The sequence below is a fragment of the Mustelus asterias genome, chromosome 31 (genome assembly GCF_964213995.1).
Source record: "Mustelus asterias chromosome 31, sMusAst1.hap1.1, whole genome shotgun sequence".
NCBI lineage: Eukaryota > Metazoa > Chordata > Chondrichthyes > Carcharhiniformes > Triakidae > Mustelus > Mustelus asterias.
Window position 1 is genome coordinate 11,290,996 of NC_135831.1, and position 22,662 is coordinate 11,313,657.

At 47.6% G+C, this 22,662-nt stretch overlaps 1 protein-coding gene across 4 annotated transcripts; it reads left to right on the top strand.

Moving 5' to 3' along the window:
• The first annotated feature begins 3,793 nt into the window (after nucleotides 1-3,793).
• LOC144481614 (uncharacterized) lies at nucleotides 3,794-11,226 on the top strand. Of its 4 annotated transcripts, XR_013495751.1 has the most exons (4): nucleotides 3,800-3,951; nucleotides 5,263-5,393; nucleotides 7,898-8,995; nucleotides 10,921-11,202. XR_013495751.1 is itself a non-coding variant. In XM_078200750.1 (2 exons), the coding sequence occupies exon 2, from the start codon at nucleotides 8,117-8,119 to the stop codon at nucleotides 8,795-8,797; it is 681 nt and encodes a 226-aa protein (XP_078056876.1). In that variant the 5' UTR covers nucleotides 3,794-3,951; nucleotides 7,898-8,116; the 3' UTR covers nucleotides 8,798-9,215. The 4 variants fall into 4 exon arrangements, 2 of the variants coding, with proteins under 2 accessions (XP_078056876.1, XP_078056878.1); XR_013495750.1 differs by lacking the exon at nucleotides 5,263-5,393 and having other exon boundaries at nucleotides 3,794-3,951; nucleotides 10,921-11,226; XM_078200750.1 differs by lacking the exons at nucleotides 5,263-5,393; nucleotides 10,921-11,202 and having other exon boundaries at nucleotides 3,794-3,951; nucleotides 7,898-9,215.
• The last annotated feature ends 11,436 nt before the right edge of the window (nucleotides 11,227-22,662 follow it).

The window sequence follows — 22,662 nt, forward strand, 5'->3', positions numbered from 1 at the left end:
TCTCCCTCTCCATTGCAATAATGAAAGACACCGAATTGTGGTCACTATCTGCAAAGTGCTCTCCCACAACCAAATCTAACACTCGGCCCGGCTCATTTCCCAGTACCAAATCCAATGTGGCCCCACCTCTTGTCGGCCTATCCACATATTGTGTCAGGAAACCCTCCCGCACACACTGCACAAAAACTGCCCCATCCGAACTATTCGACCTATAAAGGTTCCAATCAATATTTGGAAAGTTAAAGTCACCCATGACAACTACCCTGTGACCTCCACACCTATCCATAATCTGCTTTGCAATTTCTTCCTCCACATCTCTATTACTATTTGGGGGCCTATAGAAAACCCCCAACAACGTGACCACTCCTGTCCTATTTCTAACTTCAGCCCATATTACCTCAGTATGCAGATCCCCCTCGAACTGCCTTTCAGCCGTCGTTAAACTATCCTTGATTAACAATGCTACTCCTCCACCTCTTTTACCAGCTTCCCTACTCTTACTGAAACATCTATACCCCGGAACGTCCAACACCATTCCTGTCCCTGTTCTAACCATGTCTCCGTAATGGCCACAACATCGTAGTCCCAAGTACCAATTCACGCTCCAAGTTCACCTTCCTGTCTGCTGGTACACTCCTGCGACCTTGATACCCTCCTCAGTACCTCACTACACTCAACACTGGCTTCTGGACTACAGCTCGTTTTCCTATCCCCCTGACAAATTAGTTTAAACCCCCCCCGAAGAGCCGTAGCAAATATCCCTCCCAAGATATTGGTGCCCCTCTGGTTCAGGTGCAAACCGTCCTGTTTGTACAGGTCCCACCTCCCCCAGAATGTGCTCCAATTATCCATGAAACTGAAACCCTCCCTCCTACACCATTCCTGCAGCCACGTGTTTATCTGCACTCTCTCCCTGTTCCTCAACTCGCTAACACGTGGCACTGGCAACAAACCAGAGATGACAACATGGTTTGTCCTGGCTCTCAGCTTCCACCCTAGCTCCCTAAATTCCTGTTTTAAATCCTCGTCCCTTCTCTTACCTATGTCGTTGGTATTGCTCTCCTGCTCTTCCCCCTTCCCTTCTGAGCCACAGGGACGGACCCAATGCTGGAGATCCGGTCACCGTGGCTTCCCACTGGTAGGTTGTCCCCCCCCCCCCCCCCCAACAGTATCCAAAGCGGAATACTTGTTCCGAGGGGAACGACCACAGGGGATCCCTGCACTGACTGCTTCCTCCCAGCCCCTCTCACCGTCACCCATCTATCTTCATTCTTCGGAGTAACGACATCCCTGAAGCTTCTATCTCTGACCACCTCTGCCTCCCGAATGATCCGAAGTTCATCCAGCTCCAGATCCCTAACACGGTCTTCAAGACGCTGGAATTGGATGCACTTCCTGCAGGTGTACTCAGCTGGGACACTACTGGTGTCCCTCACCTCAAACATCCCACAGGAGGAACATTGCACTGCCTGCACTGACATCCCTGCTAGGGCGGCACGGTGGCACAGTGGTTAGCACTGCTGCTTCACAGCTCCAGGGTCCCGGGATCGATTCCCGGCTCGGGCCACTGTCTGTGTGGAGTTTGCACATTCTCCTCGTGTCTGCGTGGGTTTCCTCCGGGTGCTCCGGTTTCCTCCCACAGTCCAAAGATGTGCGGGTTAGGTTGATTGGCCAGGTTAAAAATTGCCCCTTAGAGTCCTGAGATGCGTAGGTTAGAGGGATTAGCGGGTAAATATGTGGGGGTAGGGCCTGGGTGGGATTGTGGTCGGTGCAGACTCGATGGGACGAATAGCCTCCTTCTGCACTGTAGGGTTTCTATGATTTCTATGAACGTCCCGAACTAAGAAACAAAAGAGAGAAAAAAAAGCCTGCCCTCACTCTGAGTCCTTTCTTTTTAGGTTAGAGGAGGGGGGAGGGTGGGAGACTCTAAACTGAGATTAATCCCAAACAAAAAGAGATTAAACCCAAACGAATTTCATTTTGGTTCATTTTGGCACGTCGAATAGGATGAAAGAATATAATATTAAGGGTAAGACGCTTGGCAGTGTGGAAGATCAGAAGGATCTTGGGGTCCGGGTTCATAGGATGCTCAAAGCAGCGTCGCAGGTAGAGGCTGTGGTTAAGAAGGCGTATGGAATGCTGGCCTTCATCAATAGAGGAATTGAGTTTAGAAATCAGGAGATAATGCTGCAGCTGTATAGGACCCTGGTCAGACCCCACCTGGAGTACTGTGCCCAGTTCTGGTCGCCTCATTACAGAAAGGAGGCGGAAGCCATAGAAAGGGTGCAGAGGAGATTTACAAGGATGTTGCCTGGATTAGGTGGCATGCCTGATGAGGATAGGTTGAGAGAGCTAGGTCTTTTCTCCTTGGAGAGGCGAAGGATGAGCGGTGACCTGATAGAGGTGTATAAGATGTTGAGGGGTATTGATAGAGTGGATTCTCAGAGGCTTTTACCCAGGGCTGTAATGGTTGCCACAAGAGGTCACAGGTTTAAGGTGCTGGGGAGTAGGTACAGAGGAGATGTTAGGGGTAAGTTTTTCACTCAGAGGGTGGTGGGTGTGTGGAATCGGCTGCCGGTAGTGGTGGTGGAGGCTGATTTGATAGGGTCTTTTAAGAGATTTTTGGATAAGTTCATGGAAGTTAGTAAAATAGAGGGTTATAGGTAAGCCTAGTAGGTAGGGACATGTTCGGCGCAATTTATTGGCCAAAGGGCCTGTTTGTGCTGTAGCTTTTCCATGTTCTAAACTGAGATTAAACCCAAACAAACTGAGATTAAACCCAAACAAACTGAGATTAAACCCAAACAAACTGAGATTAAACCCAAACAAACTGAGATTAAACCCAAACAAACTGAGATTAAACCCAAACAAACTGAGATTAAACCCAAACAAACTGAGATTAAATCCAAACAAACTGAGATTAAACCCAAACTGAGATTAAACCCAAACTGAGATTAAACCCAAACTGAGATTAAACCCAAATTGAAATTAAACCCAAACTGAGATTAAACCCAAACAAACTCAGATTAAATCCAAACAAACTGAGGTTAACCCCAAACAACTGAGATTAAACCCAAACAACTGAGATTAAACCCAAACAACTGAGATTAAACCCAAACTGAGATTAAATCCAAACAAACTGAGATTAAACCCAAACAACCGAGATTAAATCCAAACAAACTGAGATTAAATCCAAACAAACTGAGATGAACCCCAAACAACTGAGATTAAACCCAAACAACTGAGATTAAACCCAAACAACTGAGATTAAACCCAAACAACTGAGATTAAACCCAAACAACTGAGATTAAACCCAAACAACTGAGATTAAACCCAAACTGAGATTAAATCCAAACAAACTGAGATTAAACCCAAACAACCGAGATTAAATCCAAACAAACTGAGATTAAATCCAAACAAACTGAGATGAACCCCAAACAACTGAGATTAAACCCAAACAACTGAGATTAAACCCAAACAACTGAGATTAAACCCAAACAACTGAGATTAAACCCAAACAACTGAGATTAAATCCAAACAAATTGAAATTAAACCCAAACAACTGAGATTAAATACAAACAACTAAGATTAAATATAGACCCTGGATTGTTTTTAGCTTCATGCGTCTTTAATTATGTTTCTCTCCATCAATTGGCACCCAGAACACAATTCTCTATTTGCCCCGTATTGAGGTCAATGGTAGTACTATTACCCGACATATCCCGCGCCAGGGGATCCGCCCTATTCAAAGCGCAGGAGGCCCAGCTCGCACGCGCAAGGTTCGGACCAGGAGCATGCGCACTGTGCGCGGATCCGAACGACGTTGGGACGGGGGCAGCGGCGCCGAGGGAGTGATGGCATCTGGAGGGTGAAGCCTGGCGGCTTCATAAACCCCCGGGGAAGCTCTGAAGCCGCGAATAACATATTCCAGGTGTTGTGGGTTTCGTCCCGGTGAGTTTTGGGAGCATTTACCCCCCCGCCTGTACAGCCGCCACCTCCGCGGCGCCTCCGCCATCTTGATTCAGCCAGCAGCAGGGCGACTGCGCATGCGGGCTCCGCTTGGCAGATGTAAGAGAATGGGCGGGGCTTCAGGGTCCCCATGACCAGGACCGAAATTAATTGACTCCTGGGTTTAGAATGGTTTCCAAAAGGTTTTTTTAAAGTTTATTTATTACTGTCACAGGTAGGCTTACATTAACACTGCAATGAAGTTACTGTGAAAATCCCCTAGTCGCCACACTCTGGCAACTGTTCAGGTACACGGAGGAAGAATTTTGAATGGCCAATTCACCGAACCAACACGTCTTTCAGACTGGGAGGAAACCGGAGCACCCGGAGGAAACCCACACAGACACGGGGAGAACGTGCAGACTCCGCACAGACAGTGACCCTGGAATCAAACCCTGGCGCTGTGAGGGAACTGTACCAGCGTGTAGTCCATTGTGGTTGTACCCAGGGGCTATGGCCACCCTGTATCGCCTGACCAAGAGGCATGGTCGCACACTGGTTGGCACTGCTGCCTCACAGTGCCAGGGACTGAGGTTCGATTCCCAGGTTGTCGCCACTGTCTGTGTGGAGTCTGCACGTTCTCCCCGTGTCTGTGTGGGTTTCCTCTGGGTGCTCCGGTTTCCTCCCACAGTCTGAAAGACGTGCTGGTTAGGGTTCATTGGTCATGCTAAATTCTCCCTCAGTGTTACCCGAACATGTGCCAGAGTGTAGTGACTAGGGGGTTTTTGCAGTAACTTCATTGCAGTATTAATCTAAACCTACTGTAGTGCCAATCAAGCGGGCTACTTTGTCCTGGATGGTGTCAATCTTCTTGAGTGTTCTTGGAGCTGCACCCATCCAAGCAAGTGGGGAGTATTCCTTCACATTCCTTCCTTGTGACTTGTAGATGGTGGATAGGCTTTTGGGAGGCAGGAAGTGAGTTACTCGCCGCAGTAATCCTAGCCCCTGACCTGTTCTGGTAGCCACTGTGTTCATGTGGGTGAGTGCAGTTGAGTTTCTGGTCAATGGTGACCCCAAGGATCTTGACATCTGGGATTCAGTGATGGTTACATCATTGAATGTCAAGAGGCGGTGGTTAGAATGTTCTAATTGGTGATGGTCATTGACTGGCCTTTGTGTGGCGAAAATGTTACTTGCCACTTGTCAGCCCAAGCCTGGATATTGTCCAAATCTTGTTGCATTTGAACATGGACTGCTTCAGTATCTGAGGAGTCGCAAATGGTGTTGAACATCCCACTTCTGACTTTATGACAGAGGGAAGGCCACTGATGAAGCAGCTGATGATGGTTGGGCCTCGGACTCTACCCTGAGGGACTCCTGCAGAAATGTTTGGAGTTGAGATGACAGACCGTCTATCTAACCACAACCATCTTCCTATGTGCCAGGTATGACTCCAACCAGTGGAGTGTTTGCTCCTTGATACCCATTGATTCCAGTTTCGCTAGGGCTCCTTGAAGCCACGCTCGGTCGAATGCAGTCTTGATGTCCGGGGCTGTTACACTCATCTCATCTCTGGATTCAGCTCTTTTGTCCCTGTTTGAACCAAGGCTGTAATGAGGTCAGGAGCTGAGTGACCCTGACGAAACACAAACTGGGCGTCACTGAGCAGGTTATTGCTGAGCAGGTGCTGCTTGGTGGCACTGTTGATGACCCTTCCATCACTTTACTGATGATTGAGAGTAGACTGATTGGGTGGTAATTGGCTAGTTTGGATTTATCCTTTTTGCATACAGGACATACCTGGACAATTTCCACATTGTTGGGTAGATGCCAGCATTGTAACTGTGCTGGAAGAGCTTGGCTAGGGGAGCGGCAAGTTCTGGAGCACAAATCTTCAGTACTATTGTCGGAATGTTATCAGGGCCCATTGCCTTTGCAGTATCCAGTGCCTCCAACCTTGATATCACGTGGAGTGAATCGAATTGGCTGGAGACTGGCATCTGAGATGCTGGGGATCACGGGAGGAAGCCGAGTTGGATCATCTACTCGACACTTCTGGCTGAAGATTGCTGAGAACACTTCAGCCTCATCATTTGCACTGATGTGCAGGGCTCCTCCATCATTGAGGATGGGGATATTTGTGGAGCTTCCTCCTCCACTGAGTTGTTTAATTGTCCACCACCATTCCTAACTGTAACAGAGCTCAGATCTCATCTGTTGGTTGTGGGATTGCTTAGCTTTGTCTATCACTTGCTGTTTTTTGCCGTTTGGCATGCAAGTAGTCCTGTTTGGTAGCTCCACCAGGTTGATACCTCATTTTTACGTATGCCTGGTGCTGCTCCTGGCACGTCCTCCTGCACTCTCCATTAGGTGCATTGGCCATGCTAAATTCTCCCTCCGTGTATCTGAACAGGCACCAGAGTGCGGTAACTAGGGTTTTTTAAAGTAACTTCATTGCAGTGTTAAACCTATCTGTGACACTAATAAAAAAAGTAAGGACTATGTGGGAATTGCCCAGGAGTTTTAAACTTATGATTGGCAGTTACCCTGCACCAGGAACCATCTGATGCCCCAATTTAAATCAGAGATGGTTCCGATTCTCCCATCAGCTTAGTTACCTCGGAGATGTTAAAACAATGAAAATCACTTCCAGCTCCTGGGTATGACCCCACCCACCCCTGACTACCCCACTACCACCCCAACTACTTTCCCACCACCCTGACTTCTTTCCCTCACTCCCGACAGCCTGAATACTCTCCCATCTTCCCAAGCCCCTAACTACTTTCCCACTCTCTGACTACCACCCACTAGCCCGATTGCTTGATTTGATTTGATTTGATTTATTATTGTCACATGTACTAACAGACAGTGAAAAGTATTATTGGTTGCGTGCTATAAAGGCAAAACATACCGTTCATAGAGAAGGAAAGGAGAGAGTGCAGAATGTAGTGTTACAGTCATAGCTAGGGTGTAGAGAAAGATCAACTTAATGCAAAGTAAGTCCATTCAAAAGTCTGACAGCAGCAGGGAAGAAGCTGTTCTTGGGTCGGTTGGCACATGACCTCAGACTTTTGCATCTTTTTCCCGAGGGAAGAAGGTGGAACAGAGAATGTCCGGGGTGCGTGGGGTCCTTAATTATGCTGGCTGCTTTGCCGAGGCAGCGGGAAGTGTAGACAGAGTCACTGAATGGAAGGTTGGTTTGCGTGATGGATTGGGCTACATTCACCATCTTTTGTAGTTGCGGTCTTGGGCAGAGCAGGAGCCACACCAAGCTGTGATACAACCAGAAAGAATGCTTTCTATGGTACATCTGTAAAAGTTGGTGAGAGTCATAGCTGACATGCCAAATTTCCTTAGTCTTCTGAGAAAGTAGAGGCGTTGGTGGGCTTTCTTAACTATAGTGTCGGCATGGGAGGACCAGGACAGGTTGTTGGTGATCTGGACACTTAGAAACTTGAAGCTCTCGACCTTTTCTACTTCGTCCCCACTGATGTAGACAGGGGCATGTTCTCCTTTATGCTTCCTGAAGTCGATGACAATCTCCATTTTGTTGACATTAAGGGAGAGATTATTGGTATTACTCCATCTCCATTCCCCTGACTACCTACCTAGTACTCCACTCCCTAACTGACTTCCCCATTCCTCAACTTCCATCGAAGACCCTCTTTGACTGCCTTCCCTGCCTCCACTGAGTACGTTCCCAGCAAATCTAAATACCTCTCCGACATCAACACCCACCTCTGACTGCCCATGACCTGCCATGTTGTCCTTTTCAAAAGGCGAATGCTGAAATGTAGGCAAATTTGAGAGAAATGTGAAAATAATAGTCCAGTCCAATTCCCCTGCAACCTGTCCAGTTGGGAAATCTACTGTTCAGAAACGCCAGTTATACAGTATCCTGAATTGCTATCCTGAACCTACTGTGATGATTTTTACCAACTCTTTTCAGGAGAGGATTTGCCGGCAGGAAGTTTGAGGTAAATATGAAAGCAGCTCAATTCATCAGGACCTGAGTAACATTGAACTTTTGATTGTGTGGAAACGCTCTAACCCGTCACGCCGCCTGAAAACGCACCATACCATTCACAGTGGGGAGAAGCTGTGTTGTGTGTAGAGGTGAGATTTCCGCCAGTTGACTGACTGGGAGAGACACAAGGACACTGACATCATGGAGAAACCATGGAAATTTGGGGACCGCGGTAATGGATTTCCTTCCCTTTCTGAGCTGGAAATGTACCGGCCCAGTCGCACCGAAGAGAGGCCATTCACTTGTTCAGTGTGTGGCAAAGGATTCACTCAATCAGCCAACCTACTGTTACACCAGCGGATTCACACCGGGGAGAGACCATTCACCTGCCCGGTGTGTGGGAAGGGATTCTCTCAGTCGTCCAGCCTGCTGACGCACCAGCGGATTCACACCGGGGAGAGGCCGTTCATCTGCTCAGTGTGTGGGAAGGGATTCACTAATTCATCCAACCTGTTGACCCACCAGCGAGTTCACACGGGAGAGAGGCCCTTCACCTGCACCGTGTGTGGGAAAGGATTCACTCAGTCATCCAGCCTGCTGACGCATCAGCGAATTCACACCGGGGAGAGACCGTTCACCTGCTCAGTGTGTGGGAAGAGGTTCACTAATTTGTCCAACTTGCTGACTCACCAGCGAGTTCACACGGGAGAGAGGCCCTTCACCTGCACCCTGTGTGGGAAAAAGTTTACCCAGTCATCCAGCCTCCTGACACACCAGCGAGTTCACACGGGAGAGAAGCCACTCACCTGCACCGTGTGTGGGAAAGGTTTCACTCGGTCATTCAATTCTCACCTTCTGAGACACCAGCAGGTTCACAAATGACTGCAGGTGCTGCATTCTGCTGTTTTACGATGGTTAGTCATATGTGGAAGGAACTGAGTTCATTCTGGTAATTTTTATTTCTGCTGGTGTTCGTAATTTCGATACACTGTGACCTCTCCAGCCTGGAACGTTAAGACCAAGTCATTTTCGGATTTCGGAATTTACTAGACTATAGTTGACTTTAAAGTTTATTCATTAGTAGCACAAGCAGGCTTACATTAACACTGCGATGAAGTTACTGTGAAAATCCCCTAGTCCCCACCCTCTGGCGCCTGTTCGGGTACACTGAGGGAGAATTTAGCATGGCCAATGCACCCTGACCAGCACGTCTTTCAGTCTGTGGGAGGAAACTGGAGCACCCGGAGGAAACCCACGCAGACACGGGGAGAACATGCAGACTCCGCCCAGACAGTGACCCAAGCCGGGAATCAAACCCGGGTCCCTGGCGCTGTGAGGCAGCAATGCTAACCACTGTGACTATCCACAGTGTGTGGACCAGGAAACACTGAAGGCATAAATATTTACCTGCACTGATGAATAAGTAGTTACTTAATAATAAGTCGTTACTTAATAATGTACCTTTCCCATTTTTACTGCCAAAGTATGGTACACAAATGATGCCTTGAGTTGCTTGTTTCTGCTCAGAACATTTCCAGATAACCGGCATTTCTGACCAGTAGATTTCCGAACTGGACAGGTTACAGTGGAATTGGACTAGACAGGGGAACATGTTTCCCTGACATTGGAGTTCTTACAAACTGTCCTGATGAGTGCAGGATGAAAAGCTCTGCCAAAAGATACATCTTTTTAGCACCAGTCAAATCACCAGGACCTGATGGCCTCCATCCTCGGGTTCTGTCAGAGTTAAGTACATATATAGTGGGCCTACAAGTTCTAATTCATCTTAGATTTTCGAATGGTCCCACTGGATTGAAACTGGCAAATGTAACACCATTCTTCCAGAAACAAAATAGGAAATTGAAGTCCATTGGGCCTGCTCCGCCATTCGGTATCATAGAAACCCTGCAGTATAGAAAGAGGCCATTCGGCCCATCGAGTCTGCACCGACCACAATCCCACCCAGGCCCTACTCCCATACCCCTACATATTTTACCCACTAATCTCTCTCAGGACACTAAGGGCAATTTTTAGCATGGCCAATCAACCTAACCCGCACATCGTTGGACTGTGGGAGCACCGGGAGGAAACCCACGCAGACACGAGGAGAATGTGCAAAGTCCACACGACAGTGACCCAAGCCGGGAATCGAACCCAGGTCCCTGCAGCTGTGAAGCAGCAGTGCTAACCACTGTGCTTCCGTGCCGCCCTCATGGCTGGTCATGGCTGATCCTCTGTCTGGGGAGGTGATGGCCCAGTGGTATTATCGCGAGACTATTAATCCAGAAACTCAGCTAACGTTCCGGGGACCAGGGTTCGAATCCCGCCACGGCAGGTGGTGGAATTTGAATTCAATTAAAAATATCTGGAATTGAGTATCGACTGTTGATTATGAAACCATTGTCGATTGTCGGAAATATCCATCTGGTTCACTAATGTCCTTCAGGGAAGGAAATCTGCCGTCCTTGCCTGGTCTGATCTACATGTGACTCCAGAACCACAGCAATGTTGCTGGAGCAGGAATCGCAATTCCTGTTCAAAACTAGGGAGACACATTGAATCACACCCCAAATATCACATCCGCCATCATATCGCATACACCAAAAATAGTGACTGTAGCAGTATGAAATTAGTCCACATAACATAATAGAATGATAGATTTCCTTTGACTGTTCATCTCTGGGATTCACTGCTGAGAGTTGGGAGTCCCATTGACTCTGTCTACACTTCCCGCTGCCTCGGGAAAGCAGCCAGCATAATCAAGGACCCCACGCACCCCGGACATTCTCTCTTCCACCTTCCGTCGGGACAAAAGATGCAAAACGTTTGTACTTGGATGGTGGCACAGTGGTTAGCACTGCTGCCTCACAACGCCAGGGACCCGAGTCCAATTATTTCAGACTCCGGTGCTCCGGTTTCCCCCCACAGTCTGAAATAAGTGCTGATAAGGTGCATTGACCCGAACAGGCGCCGGAGTGTGGAATTTCACAGAAACTTCATTGCAGTGTTAATGTAAGCCTGACTTGTGGCTAATAAATAAACTTTAAAAATTTTAAAAAGTCTGAGGTCACCAACCGACTGGAGAACAGCTTCTTCCCTGCTGCTGTCAGACTTTTGAATGGACCTACCTTATATTAAGTTGATCTTTCTTTACACCCTAGCTATGACTGTAACACTACATTCTGCACCCTCTCCTTCTGTATGAACGGTATGCTTTGTCTGTATAGCGCGCAAGAAACAATACTTTTCACTCTGTACTAAAACATGTGACAATAAATCAAAGTCAAAAGCCTGTGAGTTCTGCTGCTCACTAAGATGTGTCTGATGATTCTGCTGCTGAATGCGTTAACCAAGACTAATAGGATGGCTGGCGTCAGAATATGATGAAGGAACTCTATTGTTGTTGGTTCCATAACATCGGCCATTATGTAACAAATCCAAGAGAAATTCTGAAGCCAGTCGTCCTTTCTGAACATGAAATACCAAAAAAAAAGTGTTTTTAAACAGCTCAGTGCAGTCACTGTTCCCAACCGCCATTCTCTCAGTGCAGTGTTTAGATTTCAGCTCATTAGAAAAAAGTTGGGGACAAAGTTGGGGGCGGCACGGTAGCACAGTGGTTAGCACTGCTGCTTCACAGCTCCAGGGTCCTGGGTTCGATTCCCGGCTCGGGTCACTGTCTGTGTGGAGTTTGCACATTCTCCTCGTGTCTGTGTGGGTTTCCTCCGGGTGCTCCGGTTTCCTCCCACAGTCCAAAGATGTGCGGGTTAGGTTGATTGGCCATGCTAAAATTGCCCCTTAGTGTCCTGGGATGTGTAGATTAGAGGGATTAATGGGTAAAATATGTCGGGATATGGGGGTAGGGCCTGGGTGGGATTGTGGTCGGTGCAGACTCGATGGGCCGAATGGCCTCTTTCTGTACTGTAGGGTTTCTATGATTCTATGATTCTATGAAAATGGTCCAAAGTGAAACTGACGATAAACCAGACGGAACAGCCTATGGCTGCAGAAAGCAGGACGGCGTGGATATTACACACTGGGATGGAAGACAAGAAGCTAAAATCTTCCTGATAGACAATTGGAAGTTGCCTCGGTATCAGGTCAAGGATAATGTCCAGTAAATCTGCCGTGGCCATGATGCATTTGGAGAGACCACGTTTGGTCATGAGATAGGGTCGTCATCATCACTAAGTCACCTGTTAGGAAGGGGAATAAAGAATTAATCAAGAATCAAATATAAAGAAAAGGAATAAGGGTGGCACAGCGGTCAGCACTACTGCCTCACAGCACCAGGGACACGGGTTTGATTCCTGGCTTGGGTCACAGTCTTTGTGGAGTCTGCACGTTTTCTCTTGTGTCTGCATGGGTTTCCTCCGGGTGCTCTGGTTTTCTCCCACAGTCCAAGAAAATGTGCTGGTTAGGTATATTGGCTGTGCTAGGCTCTCCCTCAGTGTACCCAAACAGGTGCCGGAATGTGGGGACTAGGGGATTTTCACAGTAACTTCACTGCAGTGTTAGTGTAAACTGACTTGTGACAACAATCAAAATAAAGAGGGAAGTCGTTCATTGGACTTTTCAGAATGCTGCCAGTTTGACTGAGTATTTGTTGAGTATTTGGAAATGTCCCTGTGTCCGATGATGCATTGAATGGTTGAGCCTGAACAGAGTTATCTGCTGGAATTTATCAATAAATGGAGGATGGCATTTAGGAAAAGCACCTTGTATATGAGTCTGTCCTGAGCCAAGAGTCCCTTTGCTATCCTAGTGGAAATATCTGAATGTTGCAGAAAATAAGGATCACAAGCACTATTCTCTATTATGGGCACTACAACTGATCTTAATAACTGGGATAATGTGTATAAAATTGGTTTATGTTCCTACTCCTCAACTGGTGACTCTGGGTTAATGTGGGGGAATTAAAAATACATTTGGAGTGTTCCAAACCTCTATAATTTGCACAGCAAACCTATGGTATGATGAAATGAAAAGGGTTTGTTTAATTATATACCCGTGTGCGGCGCGCGTGCACACACACACGTGAGAGGTGTTTTAGAAAATACATTTCCTACACAGTATCATCAGAATAGAATACAACATTATACACTGGGCTTTAGTAATGGGGATGTTGTGTACAAGGCAAAAGAGGTAATGTTGAACTTGTGCAAGTCTCAGCTAGAGCATAAGAACACAAGAACATAAGAAATAGGAGCAGGAGTAGGCCATCTAGCCCCTCGAGCCTGCCCCGTCATTCAACAAGATCATGGCTGATCTGAAGTGGATCAGTTCCACTTACCCGCCTGATCCCTATAACCCCTAATTCCCTTACCGATCAGGAGTCCATCTATCCGTGATTTAAACATATTCAACGAGGTAGCCTCCACCACTTCAGTGGGCAGAGAATTCCAGAGATTCACCACCCTCTGAGAGAAGAAGTTCCTCCTCAACTCTGTCCTAAACTGACCCCCATTTATTTTGAGGCTGTGCCCTCTAGTTCTAGTTTCCTTTCTAAGTGGAAAGAATCTCTCCACCTCTACCCTATCCAGCCCCTTCATTATCTTATAGGTCTCTATAAGATCCCCCCCTCAGCCTTCTAATGTCGCCTAACCACCACAATTTACGAAGGATTTGAACATATTGGATGGAGAACAGAAAAGAATCCTCAGACTAGTTCCAGTGGTAAGGAACTTCAGTTGTGACGAGAGATTGGAAAAGTTAGGTGGGTGCTCCTTGGCGAAGAGCAGCTTGAGAGAACTGATTGGGTTATCCAAAAATATGAGCGGTCTCGAGCAAAAGTAAAGTAACATTTATTTATTAGTCACATTCACACTGTGATGAAGTTACTTTGAAAATCCGCTAGTCGCCACACTCCAGCGCCTGTTCGGGTAAACTAAAGGAGAATTTAACACGGCCAATGCACCAAACCCACACATCTTTGTAGGAAACCGGGGACCCGGAGGAAAACCCATGCAGACACGGGGAGAACGTGCAAACTCCGCACAGACAGTGACCTAACCTGGGAATCGAACCCAGGTCCCTGGCGCTGAGGCAGCAGTGCTAACCACAGCCGCCCATAATCACTGTGCCAACATGCCACCCATAGGTGACAGATAGGGCGAGAAACAGTTTCCTTTTGTGAGAGGATTAAGAATTAGCGAGCTCAGGTTTAAATTCGTAAAAGAAGTGATGATGATAGAAACAATGATTTTGTCACAGACAATAAGTGGTGAGGATGGGGAATGCACTACCTGAGAGTGTGGTGAAGGCAGGTTCATTTGAAACATTCAAAGGGGAATTAATCCATTCTCTGAAAGTGTTTACACATTGCGGTGTGTTGGGCAGAAGGTGGGGAACAGAACCAGGAGATTTGCTCTTTTGGAGAGTTGGGACAACTACGATGTGACAAATTTCCTCTGCACTGTAATATTTCCATAATCTGTGATTTTAGTTCCTTTTACCCCTTCCACCAGCACGTTGAGAGAATGGCAGCAAGGTGACACAGTGGTTGGCACTGCTGTCTCACAACACCAGGGACCAGGGTTCGATTCCCGGCTTGGGTCACTTTCCGTGCAGAGTTGGCACATTCTCCCCGTGTCTGTATGGGTTTCCTCCGGGTGCTCCGGTTTCCTCCCACAGTCTGAAAGACGTGCTGGTTAGGGTGCATTGGACATGCTAAATCCCCCCTCAGTGTACCCGAACAGGCGCCAGAGTGTGGCGATTGGGGGATTTGCACAGTAACTTCATTGCAGTGTTAATGTCAGCCTCCTTGTGACACTAATAATTATATAAAGGAACAGAGCCAACGTTTGGAGTGTGGATGAATCTTCATCAGAGCTGAAGACAAGGAAAATCCAGACCCGAAACGTTGGCTCTACTCCCTCAAGAAGCTCAGCCATTGGTGGAAAGTTAAAATGTCATTTCCATTGTCCCGGGACATTCGAGGGCGAGCGGAGCTGTCTGATTGGAGATGACAGCTGTCACTCTAACATTGCAGAGCTCCAATTGGGTAGGCTGCATATCCATTAGTCTTTAGGGCTGAAGAAGAGAGGAGGCTGCAGACGATTAGCAGCTTCCCTCTCTATCCCAATAGATGCTAGCAGAGCTGCTGAGTGAAATATAGGAAATAGAGGCAGCAGGAGGCCATTCAGCCCTTCGAGCCTGCTCCGCCAATCATTATGATCACAGCTGATCATGAAATTCAACATCCTTGCTGCCACCTCTGCTATTGTTTGAGATTGCACCATTTTGTTGAATTCTTTTCACACTGTAGGGAATCTCTGCTTGTTTCAGCTGACGGTTAAAGATCAACACACTGATTGGGCCATGACCTTGCAGGATGATGAAAGCCTGGAGGCTGATTGGCTGATGCACCAGACGGAGCCAGATGATTGGTTCACGCCACTCTGAGTGACCGGGTTCAGCTCGCTGATGGGTTGAAGCGTTTCTGGCTCACAAATTGATCTCCCCTGATTGGCTGACCTCAGGTGGTGGAGCTCCCTGATTGGCTGGCTTAGCTGTCAGTCTGAAATTGGAGTCGCTGATTGGCTGAGGAGTATTTCATTTGATGTTCTGAGCTCTTTGATTGGCTGAAGCATCTGTCGGTCAGCAGGCTGAAACCCCCTGATTGGCTCATATAGTGTTCACTCATCATTCAAAGCTCCCTGGTTGTTTTAGGTGGGTCTCGGTCTGCAGCTGGAGCTCCCGATTGGCTGAGGAGGTTATCAGTAAACCCAGTTTCTGATTGGCTGTCAGTTGATGATTCGAGTTGATGATTGGCTGTCAGTCGATGATTCGAGTGGATGATTGGCTATCAGTCAGCTTTGTTTATTCACTAGTTGAATAATTGATGTAACCGGATATTTCACTGCGACCATGATCTGCTCCCTGAACTTGGACTGAATCACCGCATAAATAAATGTGTTTGTGCAGCAATTAGCATCAACCAGCATATTTCCGACTTCTTGAAATATATATTGAGGAAAGGTCATGGTAGCTACTGCTCTCAATTCCAGATAGAAAAATTTTATAACAGTTGTCAACCAGAGGATAATGAAAGTTCCGGATATGATGAACAGTAAAATCATAGACTTCCTCCTACTTTCCATTTGAGGGTCACTGCGATTCTCTCCCTTACTCTGATTTGTCAGTCCCTTACGGACTTGACTGGTCACTAAAATGTGTCTAACTGTCAGAGAGTTGATCAACAGAATTAAACCAAATGGGAGCAATGGGGTTAAAACCTTATCAAACCAGTTAAATCCAATCCATCCGGGATCAGTCCAAACACTTGCCTTTGTGTAACAGTGCCATGCGACATTGTCAATGATCTCTCCAGGTCCATTTGTAAAGTACACAGCGATGTCTTTTCCACAGAGCAGGATGCTGGTTGTTCCCAGAATGACAGCCGCAGTTCTCTCAGTGCAATATTTAGTTTTCAGTTTCTGGCAACAAATGGCCACAAATCGGTCAAAGGAGAAAGAGACGGTGAACCAGACTGAACTGTCTCTGCTCGCAGCCCTCATCACAGATATAACATTACACACTGGGGTAAGGGATAAGAAAGACCAGGGGAAATAATAATAATTCACGTGGTTCAGTATGGAGTTAGTGATAACATATAGTAGATCCGCTGTTGCCATGGCCACCAGGTAGCGAGTAGTGCAAGTGGAGAGGCCACACTTTCCCCGACAGAGGATCAGAATTCCCAGTAAATTAACTGTCAGAGAGAAGGGAGGAGAAACTGGAATTTATTAGAACCATAGAACCATAGAAAATTACAGCTCAGAAACAGGCCTTTTGGCCCTTCTTGTCCGTGCCGAACCATTTTATGCCTAGTCCCACTGACCTGCACTTGGACCATATCCCTCCACACCCCTCTCATCCATGAACCCGTCCAAGTTTTTCTTAAATGTTAAAAGTGACCCCGCATTTACCACTTTATTCGGCAGCTCATTCCACACTCCCACCACTCTCTGCGTGAAGAAGCCCCCCCTAATATTCCCTTTAAACTTTTCTCCTTTCATCCTTAACCCATGCCCTCTGGTTTTTTTCTCCCCTAGCCTCAGCGGAAAAAGCCTGCTTGCATTCACTCTACCTATACCCATCAAAATCTTATACACCTCTATCAAATCTCCCCTCAATCTTCTACGTTCCAGGGAATAAAGTCCCAACCTATTCAATCTCTCTCTGTAACTCAGCTTCTCAAGTCCCGGCAACATCCTTGTGAACCTTCTCTGCACTCTTTCAACCTTATTTACATCCTTCCTGTAACTAGGTGACCAAAACTGTACACAATACTCCAAATTCGGCCTCACCAATGCCTTATATAACCTTACCATAACACTCCAACTTTTATACTCGATACTCTGATTTATAAAGGCCAATGTACCAAAGGCACTCTTTACGATCCGATCCACCTGTGACGTCACTTTTAGGGAATTCTGTACCTGTATTCCCAGATCCCTCTGTTCAACTGCATTCTTCACAGTCCTACCACTTACCCTGTACGTTCTACTTTGGTTTGTCCTTCCAAAGTGCAATATCTCACACTTGTCTGCGTTAAATTCCATTTGCCATTTTTTAGCCCATTTTTCTAGTTGGTCCAAATCCCTCTGCAAGCTTTGAAAACCTTCCTCACTGTCCACTACACCTCCAACCTTTGTATCATCAGCAAACTTGCTGATCCAATTTACCACATTATCATCCAGATCATTGATATAGATGACAAACAACAATGGACCCAACACCGATCCCTGCGGCACACCACTAGTAACAGGTCTCCACTCAGAGAAGCAATCCTCCACAACCACTCTCTGGCTTCTTCCATTGAGCCAGTGTCTAATCCAATTTACTACCTCCCCATGTATACCTAGCAACTGAACCTTCCTAAGTAACCTCCCATGAGGGACCTTGTCAAAGGCCTTGCTGAAATCCAGGTAGACAACATCCACCGCCTTCCCTTCATCCATTTTCCTGGTAACCTCCTCGAAAAACTCTAATAGATTGGTCAAACATGACCTACCACACACAAAGCCATGTTGACTCTCCCTAATAAGTCCCTGTCTATCCAAATATTTGTAGATCCTATCCCTTATCACACCTTCCAATAACTTGCCCACCACCGACGTCAAACGTACTGGCCTATAATTTCCCGGATTTCTTTTGGAACCTTTTTTAAACAACGGAACAACATGAGCCACCCTCCAATCATCCGGCACCTCCCCCGTGAATACTGACATTTTAAATATGTCTGCCAGGGCCCCTGCAAGTTCAACACTAGCTTCCCTCAAGGTCCGTGGGAATACCCTGTCCGGTCCTGGGGATTTATCCACTCTGATTTGCCTCAAGACAGTGAGCACCTCCTCCCCTTTAATCTGTAAAGGTTCCATGGCCTCCCTACCAGTTTGCCCTATTTACGTAGACTCCATGCCCGTTTCCTCAGTAAATACGGATGCAAAAAAACCATTTAGTATCTCCCCCATCTCTTTTAACATATGTTAACTGTATTCTTAAAAATACTTTGTTTGATAAAAGCTCCCTCATGGATCATTTGAATCCTACCTGAAGTGAAACATCTCATGCTTACACTCATCAAATTCAAGTTGCAAATCTTCTGATCCAGGTGTTTCACACGTGTTGGCACAGACCTTATGGGCCGAAGGGCCACTTCTGAACTGTATGATTCTATGGAGGTTGCTGGGATGGAAAGTGAAGAAAATGGAGACATTATCATGTATCTGGGAAGGGGTGAATCTGGGAAGGTGTGAGGGCAGAGGTGCGGGAAATGAGCTGAATCCAGTGGAATGCCCCAAAGGAAATGGGAGCCACATTGGTTAATGAAACAGGAAAATTTCGGAAGTGCTACTTTCGATGGGGCATCATCAGCAAAGAAGCAACGGAGAAATTGGGAGAATAGGATTCAGCCCTTTTCGGGAGCAGGGTGTGAGGGTCTGTACACGAGGCTGCTATGGAACCGATGGACTCGATGGGCCAAAGGGCCTCTTCAGCACTGTATGATTCTCAGATTCTATGAAAAATAATTCATGTTTCCAGGTCCAGACTGAACATGAAGCATCATCAATACAGTCATTGATGTAAGAGAAATTGAGTTGGGTGTGGAGGGCTGGGATTGCAAGGTGAGTGGTGGTGAACAGGGATCCTTCACAGCTCTGCTCGGGGAAGAAGCTGAGAGCTCTCAGATCCTCTGTGGTGTGTGATGGAGGTGCAGAGGGATTGGACATCCCCAGTGAGGATCAGGTGGTGTGTGCCAGGAAACTGCTCAGTGTTGATGTGACATACGCATCAGAGAAATGCCGGTGGGAAGAGACTGGACAAGGGGACAGAGGGTGGAGACGAGGTGGGAAGAAAAGTGTTCCCTGGGGCAAGAACAGGCTGACACAATGGGTCTACTGAGAAGTTCCTGTTTGTGGATTTTGGGAAGGAGGTAGAAGTGCGAGGTTGAAGGCGCTGTGCACAGTTGAGAGACTATGGGGGCGATCCTCCCAGCCCGCTGTGCTGCTGTAGCAGCAGAACAGGCCAGGAGATAGAACATAGAACATTACAGCACAGTACAGGCCCTTCGGCCCTCGATGTTGCGCCGACCAGTGGAACCAATGGGCGACACCAGTGGGCGGCACGGTAGCACAGTGGTTAGCACTGCTGCTTCACAGCTCCAGGGACCTGGGTTCGATTCCCGGCTTGGGTCACTGTCTGTGTGGAGTTTGCACATTCTCCTCGTGTCTGCGTGGGTTTCCTCCGGGTGCTCCGGTTTCCTCCCACAGTCCAATGATGTGCGGGTTAGGTTGATTGGCCATGCTAAAATTGCCCCTTAGTGTCCTGAGATGTGTAGGTTAGAGGGATTAGCGGGTAAATATGTAGGGATATAGGTGTAGGGCCTGGGTGGGATTGTGGTCGGTGCAGACTCGATGGGCCGAATGGCCTCCTTCTGCACTGTAGGGTTTCTATGATTTCTATGATTTCAATCTAAAGCCCCTCTAACCTACACTATTCCAATATCATCCATATGTTTATCCAATAACCATTTGAATGCTCTTAATGTTAATGTCCACCAGGCATCAGGCAGTGCCAAGTGCCAGATGGGGTCGGGTCTATTGGGGGGCAGGGCCTATAGGGGGTGATCCGTGGTTATTTGTGGATCCCACTGCCACTCTGCAGTTGGGATCGGTGGATCATCGGCAGATGGAGGAAAGTAGGTGGTCGCGGGGGTGAGCCGTCCAGGTTGGGGTGTTTGGGGCTGCTGGGGAGTGTCGGGACTGCTGGTGTGGGGAGGGACTTCGGACTGCCACCGGGGGGTGGGGGTCAGGGAAATGGGGGCAGGCAGGTCGGGGGGGAGACATCAGGAACTTGGGCCAGGAGAAGTCCAGGAGGCCAATGATCAGGGGGATGGGGCAGTCAGCAAGTCAGTGATGCACGGTCACGGGACTGGCCAGCGATCGAGAGGCCAGCAGTGCAGGGTTACTGTGCATGCATCGATCGCGGCACTGACAGATCGGCGGAAGCACAGTGGCCCACTCAGCTCTATGCTGCCGGCCTCTCCAGCGGGAATAGGTCCCGTCCCCAGTTTTTCAGCGTGGATCTCTCTGTGATGCACTCCGGCCCTGGCCTAACGAGTGCTTTACACAGCTCCATCAGAACCTCCCTGCTCTTATTTTCTATGCATCGGCGAATGAAAGAAATATCCTGTGTGCAGTAGCCTCCCCCACCTCCACCGATAGGTCCCCCAGTTGTCCCCTTGTCACCTCCTGGTCGGCAGTGGCAATGTGCCCAGTGGACAGTGCCAGGGTGCCAGGTTTGTAGTCCCAGGCAGGCACTGTCAAATGGGCACACCCTCTGCCCTCGCCCTCCTGGGGGGGGCGTCAGTGGTCTCTGTCCCCATCAGAGTGTTGATCATGTCGGAACAAAGAGCAAAGAAAATTCCAGCACAGGAACAGGCCGTTCGGCCCTCCAAGCCTGCACCGAAAATGCTGCCCGACTTAACGAAAACCCCCTACCCTTCCGGGGACCATATCCCTCTATTCCCATCCTATTCATGTACTTGTCAAGACGCCCTTAAAAGTCACTACCGTATCCGCTTCCACTGCCTCCCCTGGCAACGAGTTTCAGGCACCCACTACTCTCTGTGTAAAATATCTGCCTCGTACATCTCCTCTAAACCTTGCCCCTCTCACCTTAAACCTATGCCCCCTGGTAATTGACTCTTCCACCCTGGGAAAAAGCTTCTGACCATCAACTCTGTCCATACCTTCCATAATCTTGTAGACTTCTATCAGATCTCCCCTCAACCTCCATCGCTCCAGTGAGTCTGCTACTCATTGATGGGGACCAGCTGTAATCCCCACTTGTGGCAATCTCTCCCAGAGGGTGGGGAGGGGGGAAACACTAGTGAGCCGAGAGGATACCATCCCGGTGTCGCTAATCATATTGAAATCGCAATTTCAATATGGTAATCAGCCTCAGGCCTATTTCTGGTGCAGGGCTGATTATGTCGAAAAATGTTGCCCTGGGAGACTTAGTTTGGCTGGAACCTGGTCGTGAGTTCCGCTAAAGGCCCCGCTCGAGCAGTGCAGCTGACCGGGAGAAGCACCCCAATTGTGTTTAAAACAGAAGATAATAGAATTCCAATGAACAATGGCCCAGTTACAAAGTCAATGGGAGGAAAACCAGTGGAATCAAAATTATAAGGGAGAAAAAGATCATCTAGCAACATATAGTATATAAAAGATAATCCGTGACAGATTTTATTGAATTATTTCAAAACCTATCAGAAATTATGGATTGGATCTTCAGCAGGAGCATGGCGTGAATGGCCAATAGGAATCTGGCCACTGATTTTGTGAATGATCTCAGTGAACTGATTTTTTCTTTACCCTCGAAGCAACACTTTGACGGCGACCTGATGAGAAGAATTCTAAGTTTAGGACGAGTGCGGAAATAGGAGTTTCTGATCCAATTTTGGGTGAGTCCAAATCTGTGTTCTTATGCTCTTGGAGCATGAAAAAAAGCCTTGAAACGTTTCTCACCAGTAGGGGAAGGGGGCAGGCTTAAATCACCCGATAGAAGAATAATCCAGGTAATTACAGGTCGGCGAGCCTTGCATCAGTGGTAGGGAAATTATTGGAGAGGATCCTTCGAGACAGGATTTATTCCCACTTGGAAATAAGTGGACGTATTAGCGAGAGGCAACATGGTTTTGTGAAGGGGATGTCGTGTCTCATGAACTTGATCGAGTTTTTCGAGGAAGTGACAAACATGATTGATCAGGGTAGGGCAGTCGATGTTGTCTACATGGACTTCAGTAAGGCCTTTGACAAGGTCCCTCATGGTAGACTGGTGCAGAAGGTGAAGTCACATGGGATCAGAGGTGAGCTGGCAAGGTGGATAGAAAACTGGCTCGGTCAAAGAAGACAGAGGGTAGCAGTGGAAGGGTGCGATCCTGATTGGAGGGCTGTGACAAGTGGCGTTCCTCTGGGATCAGTGCTGGGACATTTGCTGTTTGTAATATATATTAATGATCTGGAGGAAAATGTAACTGGTTTGATTAGTAAGTTTGCGGATGACACAAGTTTGGTGGATTTGCAGATAGCGATGAGGACCATCAGAGGATACAGCAGGATATAGATCAGTTGGAGACTTGGGCGGAGAGATGGCAGATAGAGTTTAATCTGGACAAATGTGAGGTAATGCAGTTTGGAAGGTCTAATACAGATAGGAAATGAACATGAAATGGCAGAACC